Here is a 24,077-nt window from a genome sequence, read left to right as displayed (position 1 = left end):
TCAGGTTCAACCGAACTACAATTTGCTTGAAGTTGGTTTATTTATGTGTTGATCATCGACCCAGTTCCTAAAAACAAAAACGACAATAAACACAATGATCACGCGAAAATTTTGTCAGATATATTGAATCTAATCAAAGCAATCGTTTGTCAAAACTCCTGCTCAACACGATAAGGGATCGTTCAAATATTACGTAACGCAACAGAGGGGGGGAGGGTGTCTTCCGTAGTGTCACGGTCCATACACAAAATATAAATTTTTCATAGAAGATCTGTTACGTGGGGGAGGGAAGGGGTCTAAAATTGGCAAGTTTTGTGTTACGTAATATTTAAATCATCCCTAAGTATACCGAAGTCGTCGAGATTATCGAAGTATGTGTGAGGCGAAATCATGTATGATTTATGAAGTAAACAAACGTTTGTGTGATTCGTTTGAGAGTGGCGTCCATCCGTACTCCGTCATCAAAACAAAGTGATGTTATTCGAGAGAGCCTAGCCTACTGCTCAGAGAAATTCTCAGCCACAGCACATGGGAGTTTTAGCACACAAAAAAGAACGAGTGCAACACAATTCATATTGCACTAGCACGTCTCTTCCAAATTGAACGTGCTGTCTCCCGGCAGCGCGTGCTGCACTGAAAGAGTTTTGAGTCGCTCCCTATCCCTGGTCCCCACTGGGACAGAGCCGGCTACTCAGCGTAGTGTTCAAAGAGCACTTATCTAAATTGCCATTTTCTCATTCGTATATCGTGTGGCAGGTACGATTATATTTTATGCCCAGGGAAGACAAGGAAATTTCCATTACGAAAAGATCCTGGACCGATCGGGAATCGAACCCAGACACCTTAAGTATGGCTTTGCTTTGTAGCCGCGGACTCTAACCACTCGGCTAAGGAAGGCCCCAGTGGTGTAAGAGTGTGTAATCATATTCTAGTAATTATTACATAGTATTAAACTGAATAAGCTTGTCTTAAGTTCGTCGAAAATCAGTTGAGCCCTGGAGCTACCATGGGAAAGAGAGACTTAACATTAAAAAAAAACTTTAACCGCGGAATACCTACGCCGAAAGGTATGCAATTTCCTAAGAAAACCCTGCATCCTACTTATTTTTCCTGCATTTTTGACTAATTAAAAATACTTATGAAAAGTTCGTCAACGGAATCGTTTTTGGTGATGTCATTTTTAGTCAAAACAGCAATTACCTAGATTGTATCATTTGTAGAGCACATGTGAGACATGAATGTTTGATAGTGTTATCCATGATCATGGAAATCGTTTCGTTAAGTTGAAAAATTTAGCGTTAGCGTTAGCGTAGTTACGGCATACTTCGTAGATTGGATACTAGCAATATTCATGTATCATTTTATAATCTCATCCAGACTGCTTTCAGGAATAAAGCTGGGGAGTAAACCTTGGCCCAATCTTGAAATAACCAAAAGCATGAGTACTGCTATTCATGCCCACGCCCATCTTTACCGTAACTTGAGATAGTGGAAGGAAATGTTGATGCAGCACTTACTCAATGAGAGCCCACCGACTCAGCGACGCCCTCATAAGCAGGCATTACATTTGATCTCATCTTTCGATCTTCTGAGCGAGATATGGATCGAATAACAAGATATTATCTTAGAGCTCTTTGATCGATTTTTAACCTGGATCTTTGGCTCATTTGATCATAGATCAAATCTTTGTACCTCAGCAAACTGTGCGGAAAAAATGCTCAATCAGTGACACTGTTTGTCATGGGAATCATAACCACGACTTCCAAGGAACATCATTCGTAAATTACCGGTAGAGTGTGAATAAATGATACGTATTTAAAAATATACAGACATAACTTTCGTTCATTTGTAGGTAAAGCAGCCTTCTACTTCATTGAAGGCTCCTACCCAAGAAGTCCTTCTCCCATCCGCAAGGAATATAGAAAAACCTCAAATGGCATGTTTTTGGATTAAATTGATTCAGAAAAGATTCCTTGGCAGTATAATCTGACAGTAGACAACAGTCTTGCCGCCCAGTGGAGTAAAAGAAGAAGGAGGTTCATCAAAGGACACTACTAGGAACCTTTCGTCTCAAAATCTGAATTTCATGCACTATGTACTCTTGTAATATATATGTCATCAGTAGGGTCAACATGACATTAAATTAAATAAGTTTACCGTGCTTAAATTCCGTAATAAATGGGGTTTTGAGTATTTTTTTTAAATTTCAACTGCTTCATGTTTTGTCTATAATTGGGTTTTATTTTAAAAGTAACTAATTTAGTTAAAAAGTAAAACTAATGTGGCCTTATCACATTTCCAGTAAAGGTAAAAATATGACTAGCTCATAACATATTTATTACACGCATCCATTACGTGGATTTCTTCCGATAATATTGTTTTCAAAATATTTAGAATGTTGATCATGCTTAGAATGCCTCTAAATAAGAATGACATCATGTCCAAAAAGGGGAGATTATTAGCCGTTCAACAATAGTAAAATTACTCTACGTACAGCGACACCACTATGCTAGTTCAATTTTGAGGCCACGGATCCACCGCCAGTCCCTAAAAACAACAACATTTTCATCTAATCTAAACAAAACTTGACTGCAGACGAACATCTATACTTGATATGCTTCGAATATGAAGAAGTTACTGACGGATTTTCAAGAACAATCCAGCTCATCATTTAGTGGACGAAATTTTTTTTCCAAAAGTATTCAATTACCTAATATGATGTTCCGCTTACAGTCTTGCAAAGGTAGGTACGTTTATCAACTGTCAAGATGATCATTTTATGCTCAAGATGAAAAGATTAACTCATTCCAATGTGCTCTTGGATTAAAGATATTATCTTCCGAACATGCAAAGATGATCATTGCGATCAGATGAGATTGCAATGCCTGCTCATAAGTGCTAAGGAGTTGGGGGTTGGAAGGGGTATAAGGTCACGTAAGGATTCGCCTGAAAAGCTGGCGATGGACCCAGAGCATTTGTGTTTAGGTGGTAATTCTTTAGTCTTTTGAATGCCGGCATTCAAAAGAGGGAACAAATGTTTTATTTACAGTTTTGTTGATTCCATTTAGAACGGTTGTGGTTTTCTAATCAGAAAATAATAAAAGCAGAATTGATCCCTCTTGGCACGAACAAAAAAAAAAGAAGTTCCGATATTGAATGCAAGACACTGCCACGTGAGTAACAATGGCAAAAGACCCGCATAATGAAAAAAAAAAATGCATAAATTGAACAATACACCGTATTTCGAATAAACGAGAAAAAAAATCGAACTGCAACGCAAATCCAGCTTCGTACCGACGGTTATTCAAGCATACACGAGATACGATAACACTTAACATTTGAGTGAAATGAAAACTCTTCGTCTTAGAATCCGTTCTTAACAACGTATGTAATCCCGTTCATAAAAGAACAAACTCAACGAATACACCTGCAAGCCTGGAACCTACGCCATGTCGGTCGAAAAGTCTTGACTTGAGCGTCGGCCAAAAACTCTCCAGAAATGATGGAAGAAACATTAACTGTAACTGCACAATCCGCTTTACAATAACAGTCCCTCCAAAGTGCAACGCGAACCGGACACAAATTGATCCGGATTCCGTCACTCGCCCACAAAGGGGCTGTTCATTAATTATGTAAGGGTTTATGGGGGGAGGGGGGGTTTGCGATTTCCTAATTTTAATTTTCATACAAAAAATCTTACCATGGGGGGAGGGGGGTTGAAAAACCCCGAAAATTGTCTTACATAATTAATGGATCGCCCCAAAGGAGTAAGCAACAGAGTCAACGGATCAAACACTTCTCCCTCACCTAACACTTGTTTTATTGAACAAAAACGCGTCAAACGAATATTGCCACTTCACTAAATGTTTTCTTCAAATCATTAGCCGGGTGGCATAGCGCCATCAGCCGTTTCAATGTCTCTCCGGCCGAATCGAGAAAAAAAAAGAATCACGGAACCGAGGTAAAAGCGACAGAAATTTTGAAACACAGCTTCTCGCGCGCACGGATTGCTGCGATCTCCTCGTTTCGAAAAGTTGAAAAATTTCAGCATGAATAAAACTTAATTTTCACCACAACTATTTGCTCATTAGTATAAGAAAGAGAAGTGCCATTTATGTATTGAAAATGTTCCAACGATAAATGTAGAATCGAACATCTTAATAGAGGGGACATTGCGATCAATGTTACCTCGCTGATCAATGTTACCCCGTTTTACGATAAACTTAATTTTTGGTTGTGGTTCCATGAAGGGTTTATAACAAAAGTTTCGAAAACATGGACAAATTTATTCCGCTGGATAACCGCGTCAGCTGATGTTAAATCTCATTAACCATCTACGTTCAAATAAAAACCATCACCCAATTAACTTTTCATACCATTCTAACCAATAACCTTACTAGATCATTGTTATATTTCGATTTTGATTTGTTGTTGTTTTTTTTGTAATCAAATAACTGTTGATAAAAATATATCTTATTTACGTCTTTTTTTTCAAAAAATATTTTATGTCTTATGTTAAAAATAAAGGATTTTTCGAGGGATCTTTTCCATTAATTGAGTAGACTTCTAATGTTTTCATGGATTTAACGGTCACAATTTTCAACATAAAACTCTAGTGCTTGAAAGGATTAATGCAATGTTGGTCAATATTATTTGAGCTTCATACGATTTGTTAAGCATAAACTCCACATGGACTTTTGATTATTGCTATAAACTGTCTTGTTTTAAAGCCTAGCGTTTAAAACGAAGCCAACATTTTTTTTTTTTTTTGAGAAGAATGAATAAATTACTCACAAAAAAGAGGAATAATCATACGAATTTAGGTTATAAAACATATATACATAAAATACGACTAATTGAAAAATCCTTCAAATTTGTTTTATTGTCACGTTTTTAGAATTTCCCGGGATTTCCCGGGAAATGACAACTTTATTTCCCGTTTCCTGGGAACTCAAATCCCGGGAAAAATGGAAACGCTACGAATAAGACAGCCTAAAATCAGTAGACATACAATTCAGATATCCTAAATTTCTCCCATTAATTTTAAAATTGAGGGTTCAAAGCTTTCATGATTCTAAGGTGCAATATTATCCGTCTGAATCGAGAGGATGGATACGGAGAGTTTAATGGACAATTTCTTTAACCTTCCTTTTGCATTAAGAAAAAATTACACCTTATGCATTAAGGGTCGAAAATGACCCACGACTGTGAAACGCTCTCAAAAATCTATTTTTGAACCAATATTCATTCTTTTAGCTTTCTATCAAAGATATGAAGCCGGAGAATAGAATATTTTTTTATAAGTATAGTCACTCTGGACACAATGGCACAGGAACCTGTTTCACAAGGAACTGATACATATCATATCCAGAAGTTCATACGCATATGCATACGGAAACGGTTATGGGTTTTCGGATATAATAATTATTATATACGAAAACCCATAACCCATATATTAATTATTATATCCCAAAACCCGTAACCGTTTCCATTAGGCCAAATTAGAAAAATAAAAGATAATATAACAAATCGGCATCATTTCACAAGTCAATATTCATGTATGGAAGTAAAATGACGTTTTATCGATGAATTAGAACTTTTGGCCGCAAAGGCAATTTTGAGACCAGTTCAAATATAGCTTCAGAAAATCCCCCAGAAGTTCCTTCAGAAAAATCTCCAATGATTCTTTCAAATATCTCTCCCGACATATCTCCAGAAATTTCTCTGGAGACTCCTCCTGAGATTGCTCCAGGAAGATTTCTCATGGTATTCTACTAGAAATTCCTCCAAGATAATCTACAGTAATCTCTACAGCGATTTCTCTGGGGATTCTACTAGGGATATCACCAGGGATTCCTTCGGGAAGAACTTTTGATCACTATGATTTTTGAGACCAACTCTAATAGCAGGATTTTTCAGGATTTTTCTAGAAATTTCGCAAGGAGTTCCCCCTGGAATGCCTCCTTCATCGATTCCTCAAGTAAAATTATTACTGGGATTCATTCGAGAATTCTTCGAGCGATCTATGTTGATATTTTTACAGAGATTCCTCCAGAGACACCTTCAAGGATTCATCCAGAAAAACTCTATAGGGATTCTTACAGAGATGTCTCCAAGTACTTCTCCAGGGGTCACACTAGAACAATCTCTTCAAGGATTACTCTATATACTTCATCAGCATACTCTCACGGATATCTTCAAGAATACATGCAAGGATATCCCAGAGGTTGTCCTCTTCAGGGCCAGAAATTCCTCCTACAAGAAAATAATTCACGAGTTTTTAAGGGATTCCTCCAGGCATTCCTTCAGAAATATCTCCTAGAAAATCGCTAGTTGAATCAATCCAACTGATCTTCCAGGAATTTCTTCAGAGATTCTTTCTGGTCTTCTAAAAATTCCCCAACGGATTCCTTTAAGAATGGAATCATAATCCAGGAATTTTATCAGAAAATACTCTAAGAAATTCTCCAGGGATTACATTAGGAAAATCTCTACCTAAATTTCTCTATGAAAATTTCTTCATGATATTCTCCGAATATTTCTCTAGAAATTTATCTATGGATGTCTCCCACAGAATTTTCACAGTGATTTCTCCAGTGATTCCTCATGAGATGCCTCCAGGAATTCCTTCATCAATTTACTCAGATGCTTCAAAGATCTCAATCAACCCAGGGAATCTTTCTTTTATTCATTTCTACAGGAATTTCTTCAGAGATTCCTCCTGGAATATCTTTACAGGGATTCCTCCCGAAATTTTCCCAGCAATGTCTTCAATTTCAACAATTACTCCAGAAAAATTTCTACATGGGTTCCTCTAAAAATTGTTCCACAGATTTCTTTAGGAATTGCTCTAGAGATTTCTTCGGCGATTCATCCAGAGACTCCTGCAAGAACGTTGTCAAAGGGTTTTCCCAGGAATCTTCCAGGTGTTAGGCAAGGATTCCTCAAAGGATTCTCCCAGAGATTCTTCTAGAGATTACTCTAAGGATTCTTCCATGTAATACTACAAAGAGTTCTCCATACTTTTTCCTAGAAGGGATCATCCAGGGATCTTTAGGGACTACTCTAATCCAAACATGGTTTTCGCGACCTCCCATCGTCTCGTCAGCTCGCTTTATGAAAACGAGGCTCTAAGGATTTCTTCATTCCTTGTTGAGCTACCGTGCGAGACAGTCGACAGTTCTCGTGTGTCTGGGTTCACCCCCGTTTTTTCCAAATCTTTGGTTTAACGAAGCTTAGTGCAAAGTGTTTTTTATTGCAGTGAGAAGCCTTAGTTCGGCTTGGAAGCGAAACACTTTCGGAAAAGCTATTGTGTTGCCGTTTAATCGAGTTTTGCGCAAAAGTATTGAACATTTTCGCCATTGCGTGGTTCTTTTCCGATCACATCGTCCCGTGTGGTACCTGAGTGATCATCGTTTGTGGTGTGCGTATAGCGTGCACAGCGGTGCGCTCTCCACGCCGACAGTGGTCACCATCGTTATCGACGCCTGTGTTGGTTGGTGGCAGGCAGGTGAGAGACCAACCACACATACACCGTACCAGCGAACCAGGAACCAGTTCGTCCTTTTTGATCACGTGTATCATCGAAGGCAGCTCGCACCCCGTCCCGTGTGCTACCTGTGTGCAGTGTCGAGTTCATCAGTGTGATCATCGTTTGTGGTGTGCATATAGCATGGACAGCGGAGATCAACCACACATCCACACGTCCCAGCGAATGGTCGTTCGCTACTTGCTACCTCTCCCCAAGCGTAGACGCCCATGGGTTACAGCATCATCGACGGCGCCAGCGTGGATAGAGTAAAAGATAAGTACCTCTCGTTGTTCTTCTCCTCTTCACGTCTTTTTTGATCAGTTTTTACTGCGTGTGAAAGTTTTCCCTCTTCCATTTCCCCTTTGTATGTGTGTTTTTTTTCAGTTTGATTCAATTGCCATTTCTGTGAATAGAGGTCCCCAAGCAAACTGCCACGAACACCAACGCACAATCAATCTTACACAAGTCGATTTCCTCAGAATGAAAACGTTTCGATGTTTGTTTGACGTCATTGAGCTTTCGGTCAACGGCAGGCCAACAAGGAAGTGATTGTTTTGCAGCAATTCTGTTTATATTTGGATTCTCACAGCAAACAAGAGCAATGTTGTGACAGTTCTCACAGCAAACAAAGAAAATTTTGTCAACATTGCACTACTACGCAGGCAACTGGATTGGTCTATAGTGTTAGTTTAAGTTATTCTTGCGCCCTTTGCGGTGTTAAGGGGACACGGGAGACCGTGTTATTTTCCCTATCTTTTGTCTCACTCTAACAATTATCATCAAAACTTTGCCGAAGCAAATCTCGAGTTTTAGTGAACCGATGAAGCTGAAAATTTAATCGGTTGTGCACCACATATATAGAATATAGTGATAAATTTTTCACATCCATATATGGAGTGGTACTTGAGATCTGCTTCTTCAAATGGATAGGATGATTATGATGACGTCCCGTGCGGCCTTAAGCTACCGCAATGGGTGTAGATGATGATGGCGGGGGAACGTCGTATCCCCTCACTGAGTCTATGCGGTTGGCTTCGAATGTGTTGAACCAACAAAACACAGACACCTCTATGCCCAATCCATGTGTGTCCCCTCAGTCTGATGTGTCTCAAATGGACACCAATAATCTATCATCTCCAACGTCCCCCCGCCTCAAGGCCTACCCGCCCGACTCTGCTGGGCCTTTTGTTGTTTTCTTTCGATCCAAAGGCAAACGGTTGAACACTATGCAGATCAGTAAGGATCTGACTAAGCGATTCTCTTCCGTTGTCGCCATTGACACGGTGGGTTCTAGTAAGCTGCGCGTCACCGTCTGTGACCGTAAACAGGCCAATGAGATTGTGGCCTGTGAGCTCTTTACTCGTGAGTATCAAACTTATCTGCCAAGCCATCGGGTTGAGATTGCGGGAGTGGTCACCGAATGCAGTATGACCTGCGAAGAATTGATGCAGGGTTGTGGTCGCTTCAAAAACCCTTCTCTCCCATCTGTCCCCATACTGGAATGCAAGCAATTGCATTCCGTATCCCTGGTGGGAGAAAAGAAGATCTATTCACATTCAGACTCCTTCTGTGTGACCTTTTCCGGATCTGCTTTGCCGAACTTTCTAGTAATCGGCAAACTTCGTTTACCTGTGCGGCTGTACGTACCGAAGGTAATGAATTGCACCAATTGCAAGCAGCTGGGCCATACTGCCCAGTATTGCTGCAATAAACCTCGCTGTGCTTCTTGCGGGGAGAGACATGTGGATGGTGCATGTAGTATACCGCCAAAATGCGTTTATTGCAACGAAAGTCCACCACATGCTCTCGAAAACTGCCCGACGTACGTACGCCGACAGCAACATCAGCGACGCTCTTTAGTGCAGCGCTCTCGGCAGAGTTTTGCCGAGATGTTGAAAAAGGTTGCTCCGTCCGCTGAATCACAAAATATCTACTCTTCTCTGTCTCTTGATGATCAGGGCTCCGACTCTGAGGTTGGTGGAGGAATTTCCTTCGTTTTCAAGGGTTCAACGAGGAAGCGTGTGAGACTCCAGAGACCCACAAAAAAGCCTCGGAATCTGCCTAGCAGTGATGACCCACCAACCATGAAAAATACTAAGCCTATCGCGAAAGTCTCAAAGCTTTCACCTCCTGGATTCAAACTCCAAGAGGAAAGAGACTTTCCGCCGCTATCGGGAAAATCTAAAATCCCAAATATCCCAAAATTTCAGACTGCTCAGCCAAAAGAAAGCTCACATTCGGAGCCCCTAGGACAACCTCAGGGCGTTCCTATGTTTACGCTTTCTGGCATCATGGATATCATCCTTAACTTCTTCAATGCTTCCGACCCACTGAAGAACATTGTCAAAGGATTGCTTCCATGTGTGACTCCACTTTTGAAACAGCTGGCTTCTAGAATGCCCCTCCTTGCAACGATCATATCTTTTGATGGATAAATTATCCACAGAGGTCGGTGATATAATTCTGTTCTACACTGGAACTGTCGTAGTATTATGCCTAAATTAGATAGTTTTAAATTTTTAATTAGTCATTTACAGTGCGATGTTTTTGCGTTATCAGAAACATGTCTAACACCTGATGTGACCCTTCCTTTCCATGATTTTAATATTATTCGCTTGGATCGATCCGACTCATATGGAGGAGTGCTTTTGGGGATCAGAAAGCATCACTCGTTCTACAGAGTCGATCTGCCGCCGATGTAAGGCATTGAAGTCGTTGCATGTCAGGTGACTATCCGAGGCAAAAGCCTCAGTGTCGCCTCCATATATCTTCCTCCGAGATCGGCGATATCTCGCAGAGATCTCAATCACATCTGCTCAGTTATGCCTGAACCACGGTTATTCATTGGGGATTTCAACTCCCACGGAACAGGCTGGGGGGAACTGTATGACGACCACCGATCAACGTTGATATATGACCTCTGCGACGACTTCAATATGACAATCCTCAACACTGGGGAAGTTACACGAGTGGCACCTCCAGCTCAAGATGGAAGTCCTAGGGATAGCCGTTTAGACCTCTCAATATGTTCAAGCTTGTTATCGCTGGATTGTTCATGGAGGGTAATCCAGGATCCCCATGGTAGCGATCACTTGCCGATCGTAGTTTCAATTTCCAATGGAACACAACAGTCTCCATCCATCGATCTCGCCTACGACCTCACGAAACACATTGACTGGGGAAAATACGCAGAAACGATCATTGATGGAGAACAAGCGGTAGAAGTACTTCCTCCGTTGGAAGAGTATCGATTTTTATCCGAGTTGATTCTTAACAGCGCGATTCAAGCACAACGCCGTCCGGTGCCAGGTCCGTCGGTTCGTAAAAAGCCTCCCAATCCGTGGTGGGATGACGAGTGTAAGGAACTCTATCGCGAGAAATCCGCCGCGTTTAAAGTCTTTCGGAAACGTGGTTCAATTGACAACTATGAGCGCTATTCTTCCCTTGAACGCAAGTTTAAAAACTTGGTTAAAGCGAAGAAAAGCGGTTATTGGCGTCATTTTGTGGAAGGATTATCGCGTGAGACCTCGTTAAGAACGCTTTGGACCATCGGAAGAAGAATGCGTAATACATCGTCAGTTAATGAGGATCGAGAGAGCTCTCCTCGGTGGATTATCGATTTCGCTAAGAAAGTTTGTCCGGATTCCGTTCCTGTTGATCGCGTGCGTCGAAATATTCCGGTGGATAGGGACGCCATGGATAGACCGTTTTCGATGGTTGAATTCTCACTTGCTCTCCTTTCATGTAACAATTCCGCTCCAGGAATGGATCGAATCAAGTTCAATTTGCTTAAGGGCCTCCCTGACGTCGCAAAGAGGCGCCTATTGAACTTGTTTAATCACTTTCTGGAGTGTAACATTGTTCCGAATGACTGGAGGCAGGTGAGAGTAATAGCCGTCCAAAAACCCGGGAAACCCGCGTCGAACTATAATTCGTACCGTCCAATTGCGATGTTGTCGTGTATTCGCAAGTTGTTAGAGAAGATGATTCTCTTTCGACTGGATAAATGGGTTGAATCGAATGACATGCTGTCAGATACGCAGTTTGGTTTTCGCAGAGCCAAAGGAACGAACGAGTGTCTTGCGCTGCTTTCTTCTGAAATTCAAATTGCCTTTGCCAAAAAGGAGCAGATGGGTACAGTGTTTTTGGATATTAAGGGTGCTTTTGACTCAGTTTGTGTTGATGTCCTTTCCGACAAACTCCGCGTAAGTGGCCTTTCATCAATTTTGAACAATTTTTTGTACAATTTGTTGTCCGAGAAGCATATGAGTTTTACTCATAGCAACTTGTCAGTTTCACGAATTAGCTACATGGGTCTTCCCCAGGGATCATGTCTGAGTCCCCTTCTTTATAATGTTTATGTGAGAGACATTGATGACTGTCTCATGGAAAATTGCTCGTTAATACAGCTTGCAGACGATTGTGTTGTTTCTGTCACAGGATCAACAGCAGCTGAACTACAAGGACCCTTACAAGATACTCTGGACAATTTGTCTACTTGGGCCTTAAAGCTGGGTATCGAATTCTCTGCAGAGAAAACTGAGATGGTTGTCTTTTCAAAGAAACACAAACCTGCCAAGTTTCCGCTTACACTCATGAGTAAGACAATCACTCATAGCATGTCTTCTAAATACCTCGGGGTCTGGTTCGACGCCAAATGTACCGGGGGGAAACACATTGCGTATCTGACACAGAAATGCCAAAAACGAATCAACTTCATGCGAACTATAACCGGAACATGGTGGGGAGCCCATCCGGAAGATCTGATCAAGCTGTACCAAACAACCATCTTGTCGGTCTTAGAGTATGGTAGCTTTTGTTTTCAATCCGCGGCGAAAACACACATGCTGAAGATACAGCGGATTCAGTACCGTTGTCTTCGCATCGCGCTAGGCTGCATGAACTCGACTCACACAATGAGTTTAGAGGTACTTGCAGGAGTACAGCCCCCGACAGATCGTTTCGTGGAGTTAACACTCAGGTTCCTTATCCGTTGTGAGATTCTCAATCCATTGGTTATTGAAAACTTCGAAAAGCTGCTTGAACATAACCCTCAAACTCGTTTCATGAGTGTGTACTACCGGTACATGACGCTGGAGGTCAGCCCATCTTCGGTTAACACCAATCGTGACAACTTCCTAGACTTCGACTGTTCCACTGTAGTATTTGATTTGTCCATGAAGCAAGATATCCATGGTACACCAGATCACTTTCGTTCAAAGTTTATCCCTCCCATGTTTGCAAGTAAATTCGGGCATGTCAGCGAGAACCGACAGTTCTTCACTGATGGATCAAAAATGGATGATATCACTGGTTTCGGTGTTTACAACGTTTTTCATAGCGCCTCCTTTATGCTGCAAAAGCCATGTTCTGTATATGTTGCTGAGCTAGCAGCTATACATTACACCTTAGAGTACATCAGTTCTCTCCCACCCGAGCACTTCTTCATTTTTTCCGACAGTCTAAGCTCTCTGGAGGCTGTTCGATCAATGAAGCCGGTGAAGCACTCAGCGTACTTCCTGAATAGAATACGCCAAGCATTGAGTGCTTTGTCAAATCGCTCTTACACTATTACCCTAGCTTGGGTCCCTTCCCATTGCTCCATTCCGGGCAATGAGAAAGCGGACTCTTTGGCTAAGGTAGGCGCTAAAGAAGGCGATGTTTACGAGCGTCAAATCACCTACGATGATTTTTTTGCATTGGCCCGTCGGGAGATCTTGATCATCTGGCAACAGAAATGGAGAGACGGAGAAATGGGTAGATGGCTGCATTCCATATTTCCACAGGTGTCGAAAAAACCATGGTTTAAGGGGTTGGGCATGAGCCGTGATTTCATTCGTGTCATGTGTCGGCTTATGTCCAATCACTATTCGTTAAGCGCGCATACCCACCGTATTGGGCTCTCAGAAAGCAATCTCTGTGTTTGCGGCGTGGCTTACCAGGATATCGAACATGTCGTATGGGGATGCGGTGAGCATCGTAGCATCAGATTTGATCTGACTGAAACTCTCCGGATCCGTGGAAGACAGCAGATACCTGTTAGGGAAGTGTTGGCGGGCCTTGATTTGGAATATATGAATTTTATTTACCTGTTTTTGAAGCGTATCAATATCCGAGTTTGATTGTCGTTCGTTCCCTGTCTTTCGTTTTCCCCTTCAGTTTGTCCTCTTCTCGTTGTGTCTCCCACAAACCGTTTCTGTTTAGTTTCGTTACAGATCTGGATATTCTGTCCCATCAACATAGAAATCTAAATAGCTTAAGAAATCCTGAAAAATCCTTTCCTTTCCTGTTGTATAAATGTATTCACTGATTCTACCCCATTACCCCGAATGCCATTTCCCCGAATCCCATCACCCCGAATTCCATTACCCCGAATGCACCATAACCCCGAATTCCATAACTCCGAATGCTATTTCCGCGATTCACATGATGATATTGATGATATTTCCCAATGATTTTGAAATTCGGGGTAATGTCATTCGGGGTGATGGGTCGTTCGGGGTTTTGGAATTCGGGGTAATGGCGTTCGGGTTAATGGCATTCGGGGTAATGGGATTCGGGGTAATGGGGTAGAATCGTATTCACTAGCCTTAAAACTTCCCCATACTAACATAGTTATTGAAATACAGTCAAACCTCCATGAGTCGATATTGAAGGGACCATCGACTCATGGAAATATCGAGTCATGGAACAGCTATTCTTTGGAAAGCTGTATGAAGGGACCATCATAGTAACCATGATTTTATGTTTTTAGTATGGTTCCATGAGTCGATATCGAGTAATGGAACATCGACTCATGGAGGGATGACTGTAAATAAAATGTAAACAATGTAAAAAAAAAGAAAAGATTTCGGCTCTGTTATGCCCTACGGCACCTGAGCCTTTCAAATAAACGAATTAAGTAAAAAAAAGGATTTCTTGATGAAATATTTCTAGAGGTTCCTTCAGGGATGGCTCAAAGAATTTCTTCAGCTATTTCTCCAGGAATTTAACCGTTTTTTTTTTCCATAAACTCCTTCAGTAAAGGAATTCCTCGTGCAATTGCAGGAAAAATTCTTGGAGGAATCCTTGAAGGCACTTCTAGAGTAATTTCTGATTAAATCCTTGGAGGAATTCATGAGGAAACCCCTAGAAGAATTTGTGCAGATATTTTCTAAGGCCATTAACAAATTCCTGGAAAAAAATCGGGATATTTTGGAGGACTATTTAGAAAATTCGTTGGATTGATTCATGTAGGGGAAGGGGTGGTAAAATGAACACTTTAAGGAAATCATCTTGTTTCTGATAGAAAAACGAGAAATTTGTATAGTTCTATCGCACAACATCAAAAATAAGGATGTAATCTATAGCAGCGACATGGATTCAGACTAAAGCAGCTTAATTTTCACATATTTTCATCGCAATCGAAAAGCGATGCAAATGTTCATTTTACTTGCACTATGTTGGTAAAATGAACATCGGTTGGTGGTAAAATGAACACCACGCAAAAAACGTGAGCAAAATAAATATTTCTGAAAATTTTCATTGCCCCACCGCAAAAACATCCATTAATGATTGTAACCCATTCAAAAAGAATTCTAAAGGTATCAGATTTAACATCATATCATAACGATATTCACCTCACTGAAAAACCTCAAGTCTTCCGAGCTTAAAATTACGTCAGTTCTAATTTTCAAACGTGGTTTTCTAAAATCTTAGTTTTCTTTGATATTTTCACTTCAATTGACCTCCGTATCAACTCGAACACTCAGATTTATGCTCTAAATCGTCCGTGTGTGATAAAAAATCATCGAAATTTGTTTTTTCTCGGTGAAAGGAACGGTGTTCATTTTACCACCCCTGTTCATTTTACCACCACTTCCCCTAACAATTTCCTTGGAGATATCCCTGGAAGAATTCTTGAAGGCAACTCTTGAAGTATACATTTTTAGAATTCCTGGAGAAATTCCTTGTGGAATCTCTGATGAAATTCCTTGTGGAATTCATGGAGAAATCCCTGAAGAAATCACCGGATTGTTTCCTGAAGGAATATCGAGAGGTTTAGCTAGGGAAATTTCTGCAGAAATTACAGGAGTAATTCTTTAAGATTCCTGGAGGAATTCTTGTTTAAAACCAATATTTTTTTATAGATTTTCCGGGTGGAATCCTTGGAGTAGTCTCTCGAAAGATTTCTGGAGGATGCTCTATAACAATATCAGGAGAAAAAGTTTAAAGAATCTTTGAAGAAATCTCTGGGGCAATCCCTGGAATAATTGCTTGAAAAGTTCTCGAAAAAGTCCTTGGAGAAATTCCTGGGGGAATCCTAATAAAGATCATACTGAAGGAACCTATGGAGGTATTACTCTTAGCAAAATCTCTAGAAGAATCCTTGTAGAGATTTTTCTGCAGAAATCCCTGAAATAATCTGTGGAGGATCCCTAGTGTGACACCTCATAGAATTCGTGGAGAAATTTCTGAAGGTATTCCTGGAGCCCTATCGGAACCGGTAAAAAAAAATTAGTAACGATCAAAAGTTCTTCCTGTAGGAATCTCTGTAGGGTACAATCCCTGGAAAGCTTCGAATGAATTACAGGAGAAATCTCTGGACAAGTGTCTGGAGAAGGGGCAGGTGGAAACATTGGAGATATTTCGGGAGGAACTCTTAATGGAATCTCTGGAGGTTTTTTGAAGGAATTTCTGAAGCTTATTCGTTAGCGATAAAACGTCAGTTTACTTAGAACAGTGATTCCCAAACTTGTTTGACTTTCGCCCCTTTGAAGCCAACATATTTAAGAATCGCTCCCCTAAATGAATATATGTATAAAAAGTTTGTCAAACTATCAGGTTTACTAGTGTAGTAATTTGGCCATGAATCGCAAATCAGTCCGATGCATTTTCGTCAAAATTGAGTTGATATTATTTTTCAAAATATTGTTAATTGATCTCTCAGCTGCACTAACAATTTCACAATATTTCTTCAGTAAGATTAGGAAATCCACTAAATTAAATTATCCCGTAACGAAACGTATCCGCATATCAATCACATTACAGATTTCTGCAACATGTTAAAATAAGGAATAAGGTAATTCAACGAGCTTTTATTTTTGATTCTATGAAAGAAAGTCATGGAAGAATAGTGTTTTTATTTGCACCATTCTCAATCGTCGATTTACCGAGCTTGGTAACTTGAAAACATCAAAAATCTTATGGGAGTCAAAAATATAATGACTTTTTACTTCTCCCTTTCATAAATTTCGTCTTCTTGAAAGAGTTGGATAGTGCTTGACTTTATAGAAAATGAATATTTGTATCAGCCATATTTGAAACTTTCCGTATTTAGCAAATAGTGATTTTATCCATTGTACCCGATTTTTGACCGTCAGATTTCACAAAAGTTTCAAAATAGGTGGTACAGTCGCCTCTCCACATCTCGATATCGAAGGGACCATCGAGATAGGGAGAGATCGAGACAAAGAAACAATTTTTGATGAATACTAGATTGAAAGTAATACACAAACAAACGTCATGTGGCGCTCCTAATTTGTTTTGAATTTAAAAACTTTGGTCTAGTAACCTCAGATAATGGTCATATCGACATACGGAGAGAAAATTGAGAACGAAAAATCAACAGAAACACGTCGAGATATGGAGATATCGAGATAAGGAGGATATCGAGATATGGAGGGTAAAAATGTATGCAGACTGAAGGGACTTATGAAACCATCGACATAGGGAGAGATATCGAGATGTAGAACATCGAGATGTGGAGAGTCGACTGTATTATGAAACCAAAATTCCAAAATAAATGCCGATTTTTGTTTTTCACATTAGCTGCCTAATCTTAAGTACCCCAACAAAAAGTACTGAATATATGCTCTGATTTTGAAATAAGTTCCAAGAAAATCCAACAGCTCCAACAAATGTCTCGGTTCAGAAATACTTCCAATGCATCTGTGATTAAAAACTATTAAAATCTACGTTAAATTTTGATAAAATCTTAGTATCTGATCCATGTTTGAAAAATATAACCATGTTGTTTTTGACATTCATAAAGAATTTTATTTTAGGATTCAAACATAAGTATGCTTAAACGTACAACCAAATAGAGGTAACATAGTTAAATCTCCTATACTGTAATTGTAATTGTAATTGCTCAATCCACACCCTGGCAGACAATTATCCGCCCATCTAGACACGGGCTGGGTGAGGACCTACCAAGCCTCCCCCGTTAACATGTCCTATACCGTTTAGCACACCGGGATCTTCCACAAGCAGGCGCCGGAATTAAAGCGGTCCCACAAGCTTCAGATACATTAAATAGATATAGTCCCTCTGGCACTAAACCGAATAGCGGCCTTCATATCATCACTAGCATTGCCTATCCCGCACGCCAAACAGAATGCCGGAAGTAGCGTGCCGTGTAGAACATCCGATGTTCTACACAGCACATCACCTCCGACACCATGCTCAACGTACAGCAAAGACATCGCTAATAAAAAGCGGAATGCGTCATTCGATTCAGTGCCAGAGGGACTATAAATGTAACGAAGAGGAAATGAAAAGATAGTAGAGATGGTTTGATTGTTGGATTGCTGAAACGAGAAGAAATAAAGTCATTACGTTAAAACGTGGTTTTTATAGTTGAATAAATGTATCGATAGTTTCTCATCTGTTTCTTTTCCGTGTCGTAGTTGCGTCGATTCTATCCACCTCGAGTTTTGTCGTCTCCGCTCGAGCAATGAGGACCGCGATGAAATGAAAATAATAAAATATGATCATTAGTGTTTATCTATTATTTAATGTGGTTCTCATTTGCTTTTAAATACCTAAGTAACATGTGAACTCTGCCTCTATCAGAAAATTCTAATGAATTATATTTTATTCTCCTGCACTTTCCCTAACACAAAGTATTCCTATTTAGTAAGACATTTACAAGTGCAAAAGCGCAAATAAAAGTGTGGGACCTCATCGAATCATGTTGATGCCCTCAGAGCACTCATTCTTCGATTTGCGAAAAATGAGTCCGCTGAAAACACCGACCCGACTCGACGCAATCGCGCACCTCTACCAACGCCTCCGCACATGTAAAAACTTCTGCGATAAACCTGTGGTGTGAAAGAAATGCGCAATATTATTTTGATTTCAATCCTAACTGCATGACCCGTAGGCTCTATGCGTATGATTGTTCATTATTTTAGCTAAATATACCAGTTATTCCTGTACATCAGAAGAAAAGAAAAACGATTAAGAATATCTTGCAGCGTAAAGTTTAAGTGATCAAATATTAATCCTTTCTTCGAACCTAATTTCATTATACATTGGGTTATGCTATGCTTCGCGTGTGATACGAACAATTAGATTTATCAATATAATGCATTAGCATCCAAACAAATACCCTAGAAAATTTTCTTATTGTCCGACAAACATTTCAAAACAATTACGAACTGCAAAAATTCAACGGTAACTTTACTCAACAAAGCTTTCATTCGATCACCCTTAAAATACACAGTCATCAGTAGACCATGCACTATAATATCATCCTAATATAACGCAGAGCTAAAAATCCTCTCTTGCGTTACCCAATCTGAACAAGAAAACATTTTCAAATACTTCCCATAATTTGTGCACGGCAAAACAGATTCCACTTTCTACGTAATGTAACCTAGTATGAACAGCTGCCCAACTCTCCAGACCTGCGCCCTCCAAGATCCAAGGTGCTGCTGCCTTACGTTCAAAACTTCTTTCCTCAAAGTCTGTCTATCAATTTCGAACTCTATTGCATACTACCATACCAATCAGACCCTATTCCTGACAAGACACAGAGTCATAACCCCAATGTGATGGATTTACCCAGTAAATCCACAACCTTGTCCTAACCCCTCTTACGTTTCGCTATCCTCGAAAGTCACCCATATTGATGCTTGGCAAAAAATATCAGTATTCAATCCACAAATCCCAAATTACACCACATTACGTTGGTCCGTTTGGCGTCGCCGGTGGATACCTGTTCTGACATTCGTTTCTTTTAAACTCCATTTCAACCATGTCCCTCCACTTTATCAATACGAATGTTGACGAATCACGATAATCTGAAGATCGTGACCAGAACGGAGGTAGGATATATCACTAGGGACCAACTACCACCAACATAGTTAAATCTCCTATACTGCCCATAAAAGCATAACTGTCCCATATAGATATTCGAACCAACACTTTTTTTCGTCACAACATCCATGTTTTAATTTATGCTTTAATATTCATATGAAAATTAACACACTTTGTTTGAAAATGTTGTGGAAAAATATGAAGTTGGTGCAGTCCCATATTGAAAAATAAAGGCATAACAGTCTCTATATCAACTTTTGACTCAAATAGCAATTGCAAAACGTGAATTGTGTTCAAGTTTATATTTTTTGCTAATTATTATAAGCAAAATGAGTTATCTGTGCTATTATGTTAAATGAAAAAAAATGTAGAAATGTACTACAAAATTATGAATATTTGTATGAGAAGAAAAAACTCAAACTTTGAGTGCTATTTTCTCAATGCCTACTAATTCAATATGGGACAGTTATGCCTTTATGGGCAGTATAATTTGTATGATTCTTTAATTTCATTACTAGTACTTTCGCCCCCTTTCTATGCGTTTTCGCCCCCAAATTCAGTTTTACAAATTTTCGCCCCCTGAACCTGAAAATCGCCCCCAGGGGGGCGAATTCGCCCACTTTGGGAATCACTGACTTAGAAGTTCAAAACATGAATATTGACTTGTCGAATGATACCGATTTGTTATATTATCATTTTTTTCTAATTTGGCCTAACGGAAACGGTTATGAGTATCCGGATATAATAATGTTATGTTTGTGAGGCCAAGATAGCCGTAGTGGTAAACACTCAGATTTTCAGCAAGACCAAGCTGAAAGACATGGGTTCGAATACCATCGGTCGAGGATCTTTTCGAGTTGGGAATTTTATCGACTTCCCAGAACATAAAGTATTTTTGTGCCTGCCACACGATATACACATGTACAAATGTACAATCGGCAAAGATAGCTCTCAGAAAATAACCGTAAAATTTCTCATAGGAACACTAAACTGAGAAGCAGGCTCTGTTGCCGTTGCGACGTAACGCCAGAAGCAAGAAGAAGAAGTTTTTGTTTGGTATTTATCATTGAGTCTATTTTGATCGGGATGAAAAATCATGAATTTTGAGCTATCGCATGATGGGTATATGATGGTCTGACCATGTCCACATCACACTCTACCGGAACCGGTTCTGAAATTTTTCGACCAAATCCGGTCAAAACTAGTTGGTGGTACACTTAATGAATAACTCACCTGATGGCTGAAACCGGCCCACGTCTCCACATCGTTCCCGGTAACTAATCTTCTGACACTTTTGCCACGGTCCGAAGTACCCCCGATCCTCTAAAATAAAACATAAAACAGATTAGTCTCATTTGGCACGCGCCACTATCCCATGTGTTAAACACTTACCTCCCCCTCGACTCTCGTAGTACGCCCATATCGGCACCCCGACGGCAGTGGCACTGATCACCAGGCAGAAGAATCCCAAACAGGTCACCAGTATTGCGTAGATGTTCGAACTTAAGGCCATCGTTGGTGCATCGCTCGGGCCGTGCTGTGGCTGCTAGGTGGCAGGTACTTCCTTTAGGATTCCCCTCCCTTAAAATGGGAACAGAGGCGGACGTGTGCTTGATCAACCGGCTGCAGGTGTTCCACCAAATTCCACTGGAATGTGTCGTAAGCTGTTACCGCCTGTCGATCGTATAAAATCGTTCGTTACGCTTCTTGTGTTGCGATGGTTGGCGCGCGGGTCGTTGGATCTCTCAGCTGAATACTGAAAACGGGTTGGACAATTGGGGATCGATTAGATTATACCTATGGTTACGAGCGGATGTGCAGTGAATACGAATTGGAAATCGATTTGTACTGACTAAATTGACGAATCTGTTTGTTGGTTTCCCGGTTAGGATCTTGACCAAAAAGTGCAATGAACACCTGCAATTAGTTGGGGCTGAGAATAAGTGAGGATTGAAAGATTTGCGGTTTTGATCGACAAAATTGTCAAAGACACTCGGGGATTCACGCTTTCCGCCATCACATAGACATGCCCAGAATAATGCACATTCGAAGCGATGAATAGCTTGAAGGGATTTTCCATACAAGCGATGCACTCATTAAAGCTGATGACTTTGTTGAATAATCAAATAGATATGATCATAAGATATTCGTGTTCGGCTTAGTGCGTAGTTTTGAAATCTCTGTCAGGCGTGTTTGATGGCACAGAAAAATACAAATCGTTGTTTGTTGATTTTCGATTGCTGGTCACAAATATTGGTAACAGGTTGGACAAGTTATTTACGCTGCATTCCTTCATTTGTTGACAAGACTACCGGTTTCGTCAAACATACATATTTGACTTGGACAATGACCACTTCATACATTCAAAGTTGTATGCTACGTTTTTACTGATTTTTCTTTCATCTCACCGTCCACCTTACGTAGATGAGTTTATTTTCAATCATAACTTTTAATATTTTGTCATCCAATGAGTTGTTTTATGCCAGTCAAACTTAACCAGTTCATACTAAATTTATAACAAAAATTAAATTACAGTCGACTCTCCACATCTCGATATCGAAGGGACCATCGAGATAGGGAGAGATCGAGACATAGCACAAATTTTTAATGAATACTAGATTAAAAATCACTCCGTTACCACGAAAATCCAAAACAAACAGACGTCGGTCTTTAAAAATTGTTTTTGATCACTAAAATTTAGTCCATATGAGCATATCGACATGGAGAGAAAATCGGGAATGAAAATCGCATTGAGATAGGGAGATATCGAGATAAGGAGAATATCGAGATATGGAGAGTGAAAATGCATGCAGAATGAAGGGACCGAAGAAATCATCGAGATAGGGAGAGATATCACTGACCACACCAGAAATTTGGAATTTTAGTTTCTGTTCATATTTCTTATATTCAGGTTTATAATTTCCGTAAGAATAGATGATAGTCTGATCATTTATCGTATCGGCAATGATAAATATCGAGATGTGGAGAGTCGACTGTATCATCAACTTATATATGAAAATTAGATAAATAGATGAGATCCCCTCATCTACGCCTATACCTTCCACTATTCTCCAAGGAGTTTTCTCAGTTGTATTAAATCCCAATGAATCCAATTTTCCAGTTAGAGGCTATACGGTACTTGTTGTTCTGCTGAGATACAGCAGTGGGAGGCGAGTGGGTGGACCGTCCTACATGGAGGGGTAGCTGAATTTTTAGGACTAAGAGTGCTTTGTTGGAAATGAAAGAAACAGTCGACTTCAGTATTACCTTTTTAGATTTTTTTTTAAACTACATATATTAAAACCAAATATTTAAAGTTTCAGTGGTTTGAGAAAAATAACAAGCTCATTCTTCGAGTTGAATGAGATGAAGTGTGTCAATTTCAGCTTAGGATCCTTGAGACAACAATTTTTTACTGACTCCTACAATTTCATCTGACTTACATATCCAACATAGTTTAGTTGTCAATCAATCATATAAATGTTCCATAATCCACAATCTCTCCACAATTACAGTCAACTCTCCCTAACTCGATATTGAAGAGTCCATCGAGTTAAGGAGGTACCTATTGATTTATAGAATATAAAATGCGAACTAATGGAACATCGAGGTAGCCATGAAAACAAAAAACGGTTTTCTAACTCGATACACGGTGCTCCCCAGAGCGTTATTACACTCCAACCTCTTTTTACGACCGTTTTTTTACCGACGTTTCTTTTTCCGACCACTTTTTTACGACTGAAATTCAGATTAACGACTGTTTTTATAAATGATCATTATCTTAAAAAGTATTCAAAATAGAGGATCATGATGTTCAGCAAAATTGTTCAGTAGTTCAAGGGCTAACCACCATGGTCATTCAATTGCGGAATTCTGCCACTAGGCGACGCTAGTGAGCATACAACTTTTGTTTTGCGGATAGCTAAGGATCCTGACCACTTAGAAAGATGGCGTCTTCGACTAAGTTGTTCAGTAGCTCAAGGACTATCATTATAAACGTTATTTAGTTCAAAATTTTGCCACCAGGCGGCGCTAGTGAGCATGAAACTTTTGTTTGCGGATATCTCAGGATCCTGGCCACTTAGAAAGATGGCGTCTTCGGCAGAGTTATTCAGTAGCTCAAAGACTATCATTATAAAAGCTATGAGATTCAAAATTTTGCCACCAGGCGGCGCTAGTGAACATGAAACTTTTGTTTTGCGGTTATCTAAGGATCCTAGCCACTTTTAAAGATGGCGCCTTCGGCAAAGTTGTTCAGTAGCTCAAACGCTATCATTATAAAAGTTATGAGATTCGAGATTTTGCCACCAGGCGGCGCTAGTGAGCATAGAATTTTTGTTTTCTGGATAGCTCAGGATCCTGACCACTTAGAGAGATGGCGTCTTCGGCAAAGTTGTTCAGTAGCTCAAGGGCTATAAAAGCTATGAGATTTAAAATTTTTCCACCAGACGGCGCTAGTGAG

General features: G+C 40.0%; 1 protein-coding gene and 1 long non-coding RNA gene across 5 annotated transcripts in view; one reads left to right on the top strand and one right to left on the bottom strand.

Moving 5' to 3' along the window:
• LOC5568118 overlaps positions 1 to 24,077 on the bottom strand; it is a 92,466-nt gene that overhangs the window by 28,974 nt on the left and 39,415 nt on the right. For 2 of the 4 annotated variants that reach the window (XM_021840959.1, XM_021840961.1), the window contains exons 2-3: positions 21,008 to 21,371; positions 20,849 to 20,938 (exon numbers count right to left, since the gene is read on the bottom strand). In XM_021840959.1, coding sequence (XP_021696651.1) covers positions 20,849 to 20,938; positions 21,008 to 21,128 — 211 coding nt within the window. In that variant the 5' untranslated portion in view covers positions 21,129 to 21,371. Of the gene's footprint in view, positions 1 to 20,848; positions 20,939 to 21,007; positions 21,372 to 21,468; positions 21,488 to 24,077 lie in introns of those variants that run through there. The other 2 variants (XM_021840962.1, XM_021840960.1) reach the window with 2 other exon arrangements.
• Positions 1,097 to 2,151, top strand: LOC110675584. The gene is made up of 2 exons (XR_002499628.1): positions 1,097 to 1,789; positions 1,853 to 2,151. It is a non-coding gene; the product is annotated as an uncharacterized LOC110675584 (long non-coding RNA).

The sequence above is a fragment of the Aedes aegypti genome, chromosome 2, assembly GCF_002204515.2.
Source record: "Aedes aegypti strain LVP_AGWG chromosome 2, AaegL5.0 Primary Assembly, whole genome shotgun sequence".
Lineage (NCBI taxonomy): Eukaryota > Metazoa > Arthropoda > Insecta > Diptera > Culicidae > Aedes > Aedes aegypti.
The sequence above is the reverse complement of the archived record's forward strand: the minus strand, read 5'-3'. Positions and strand labels throughout refer to the sequence as shown.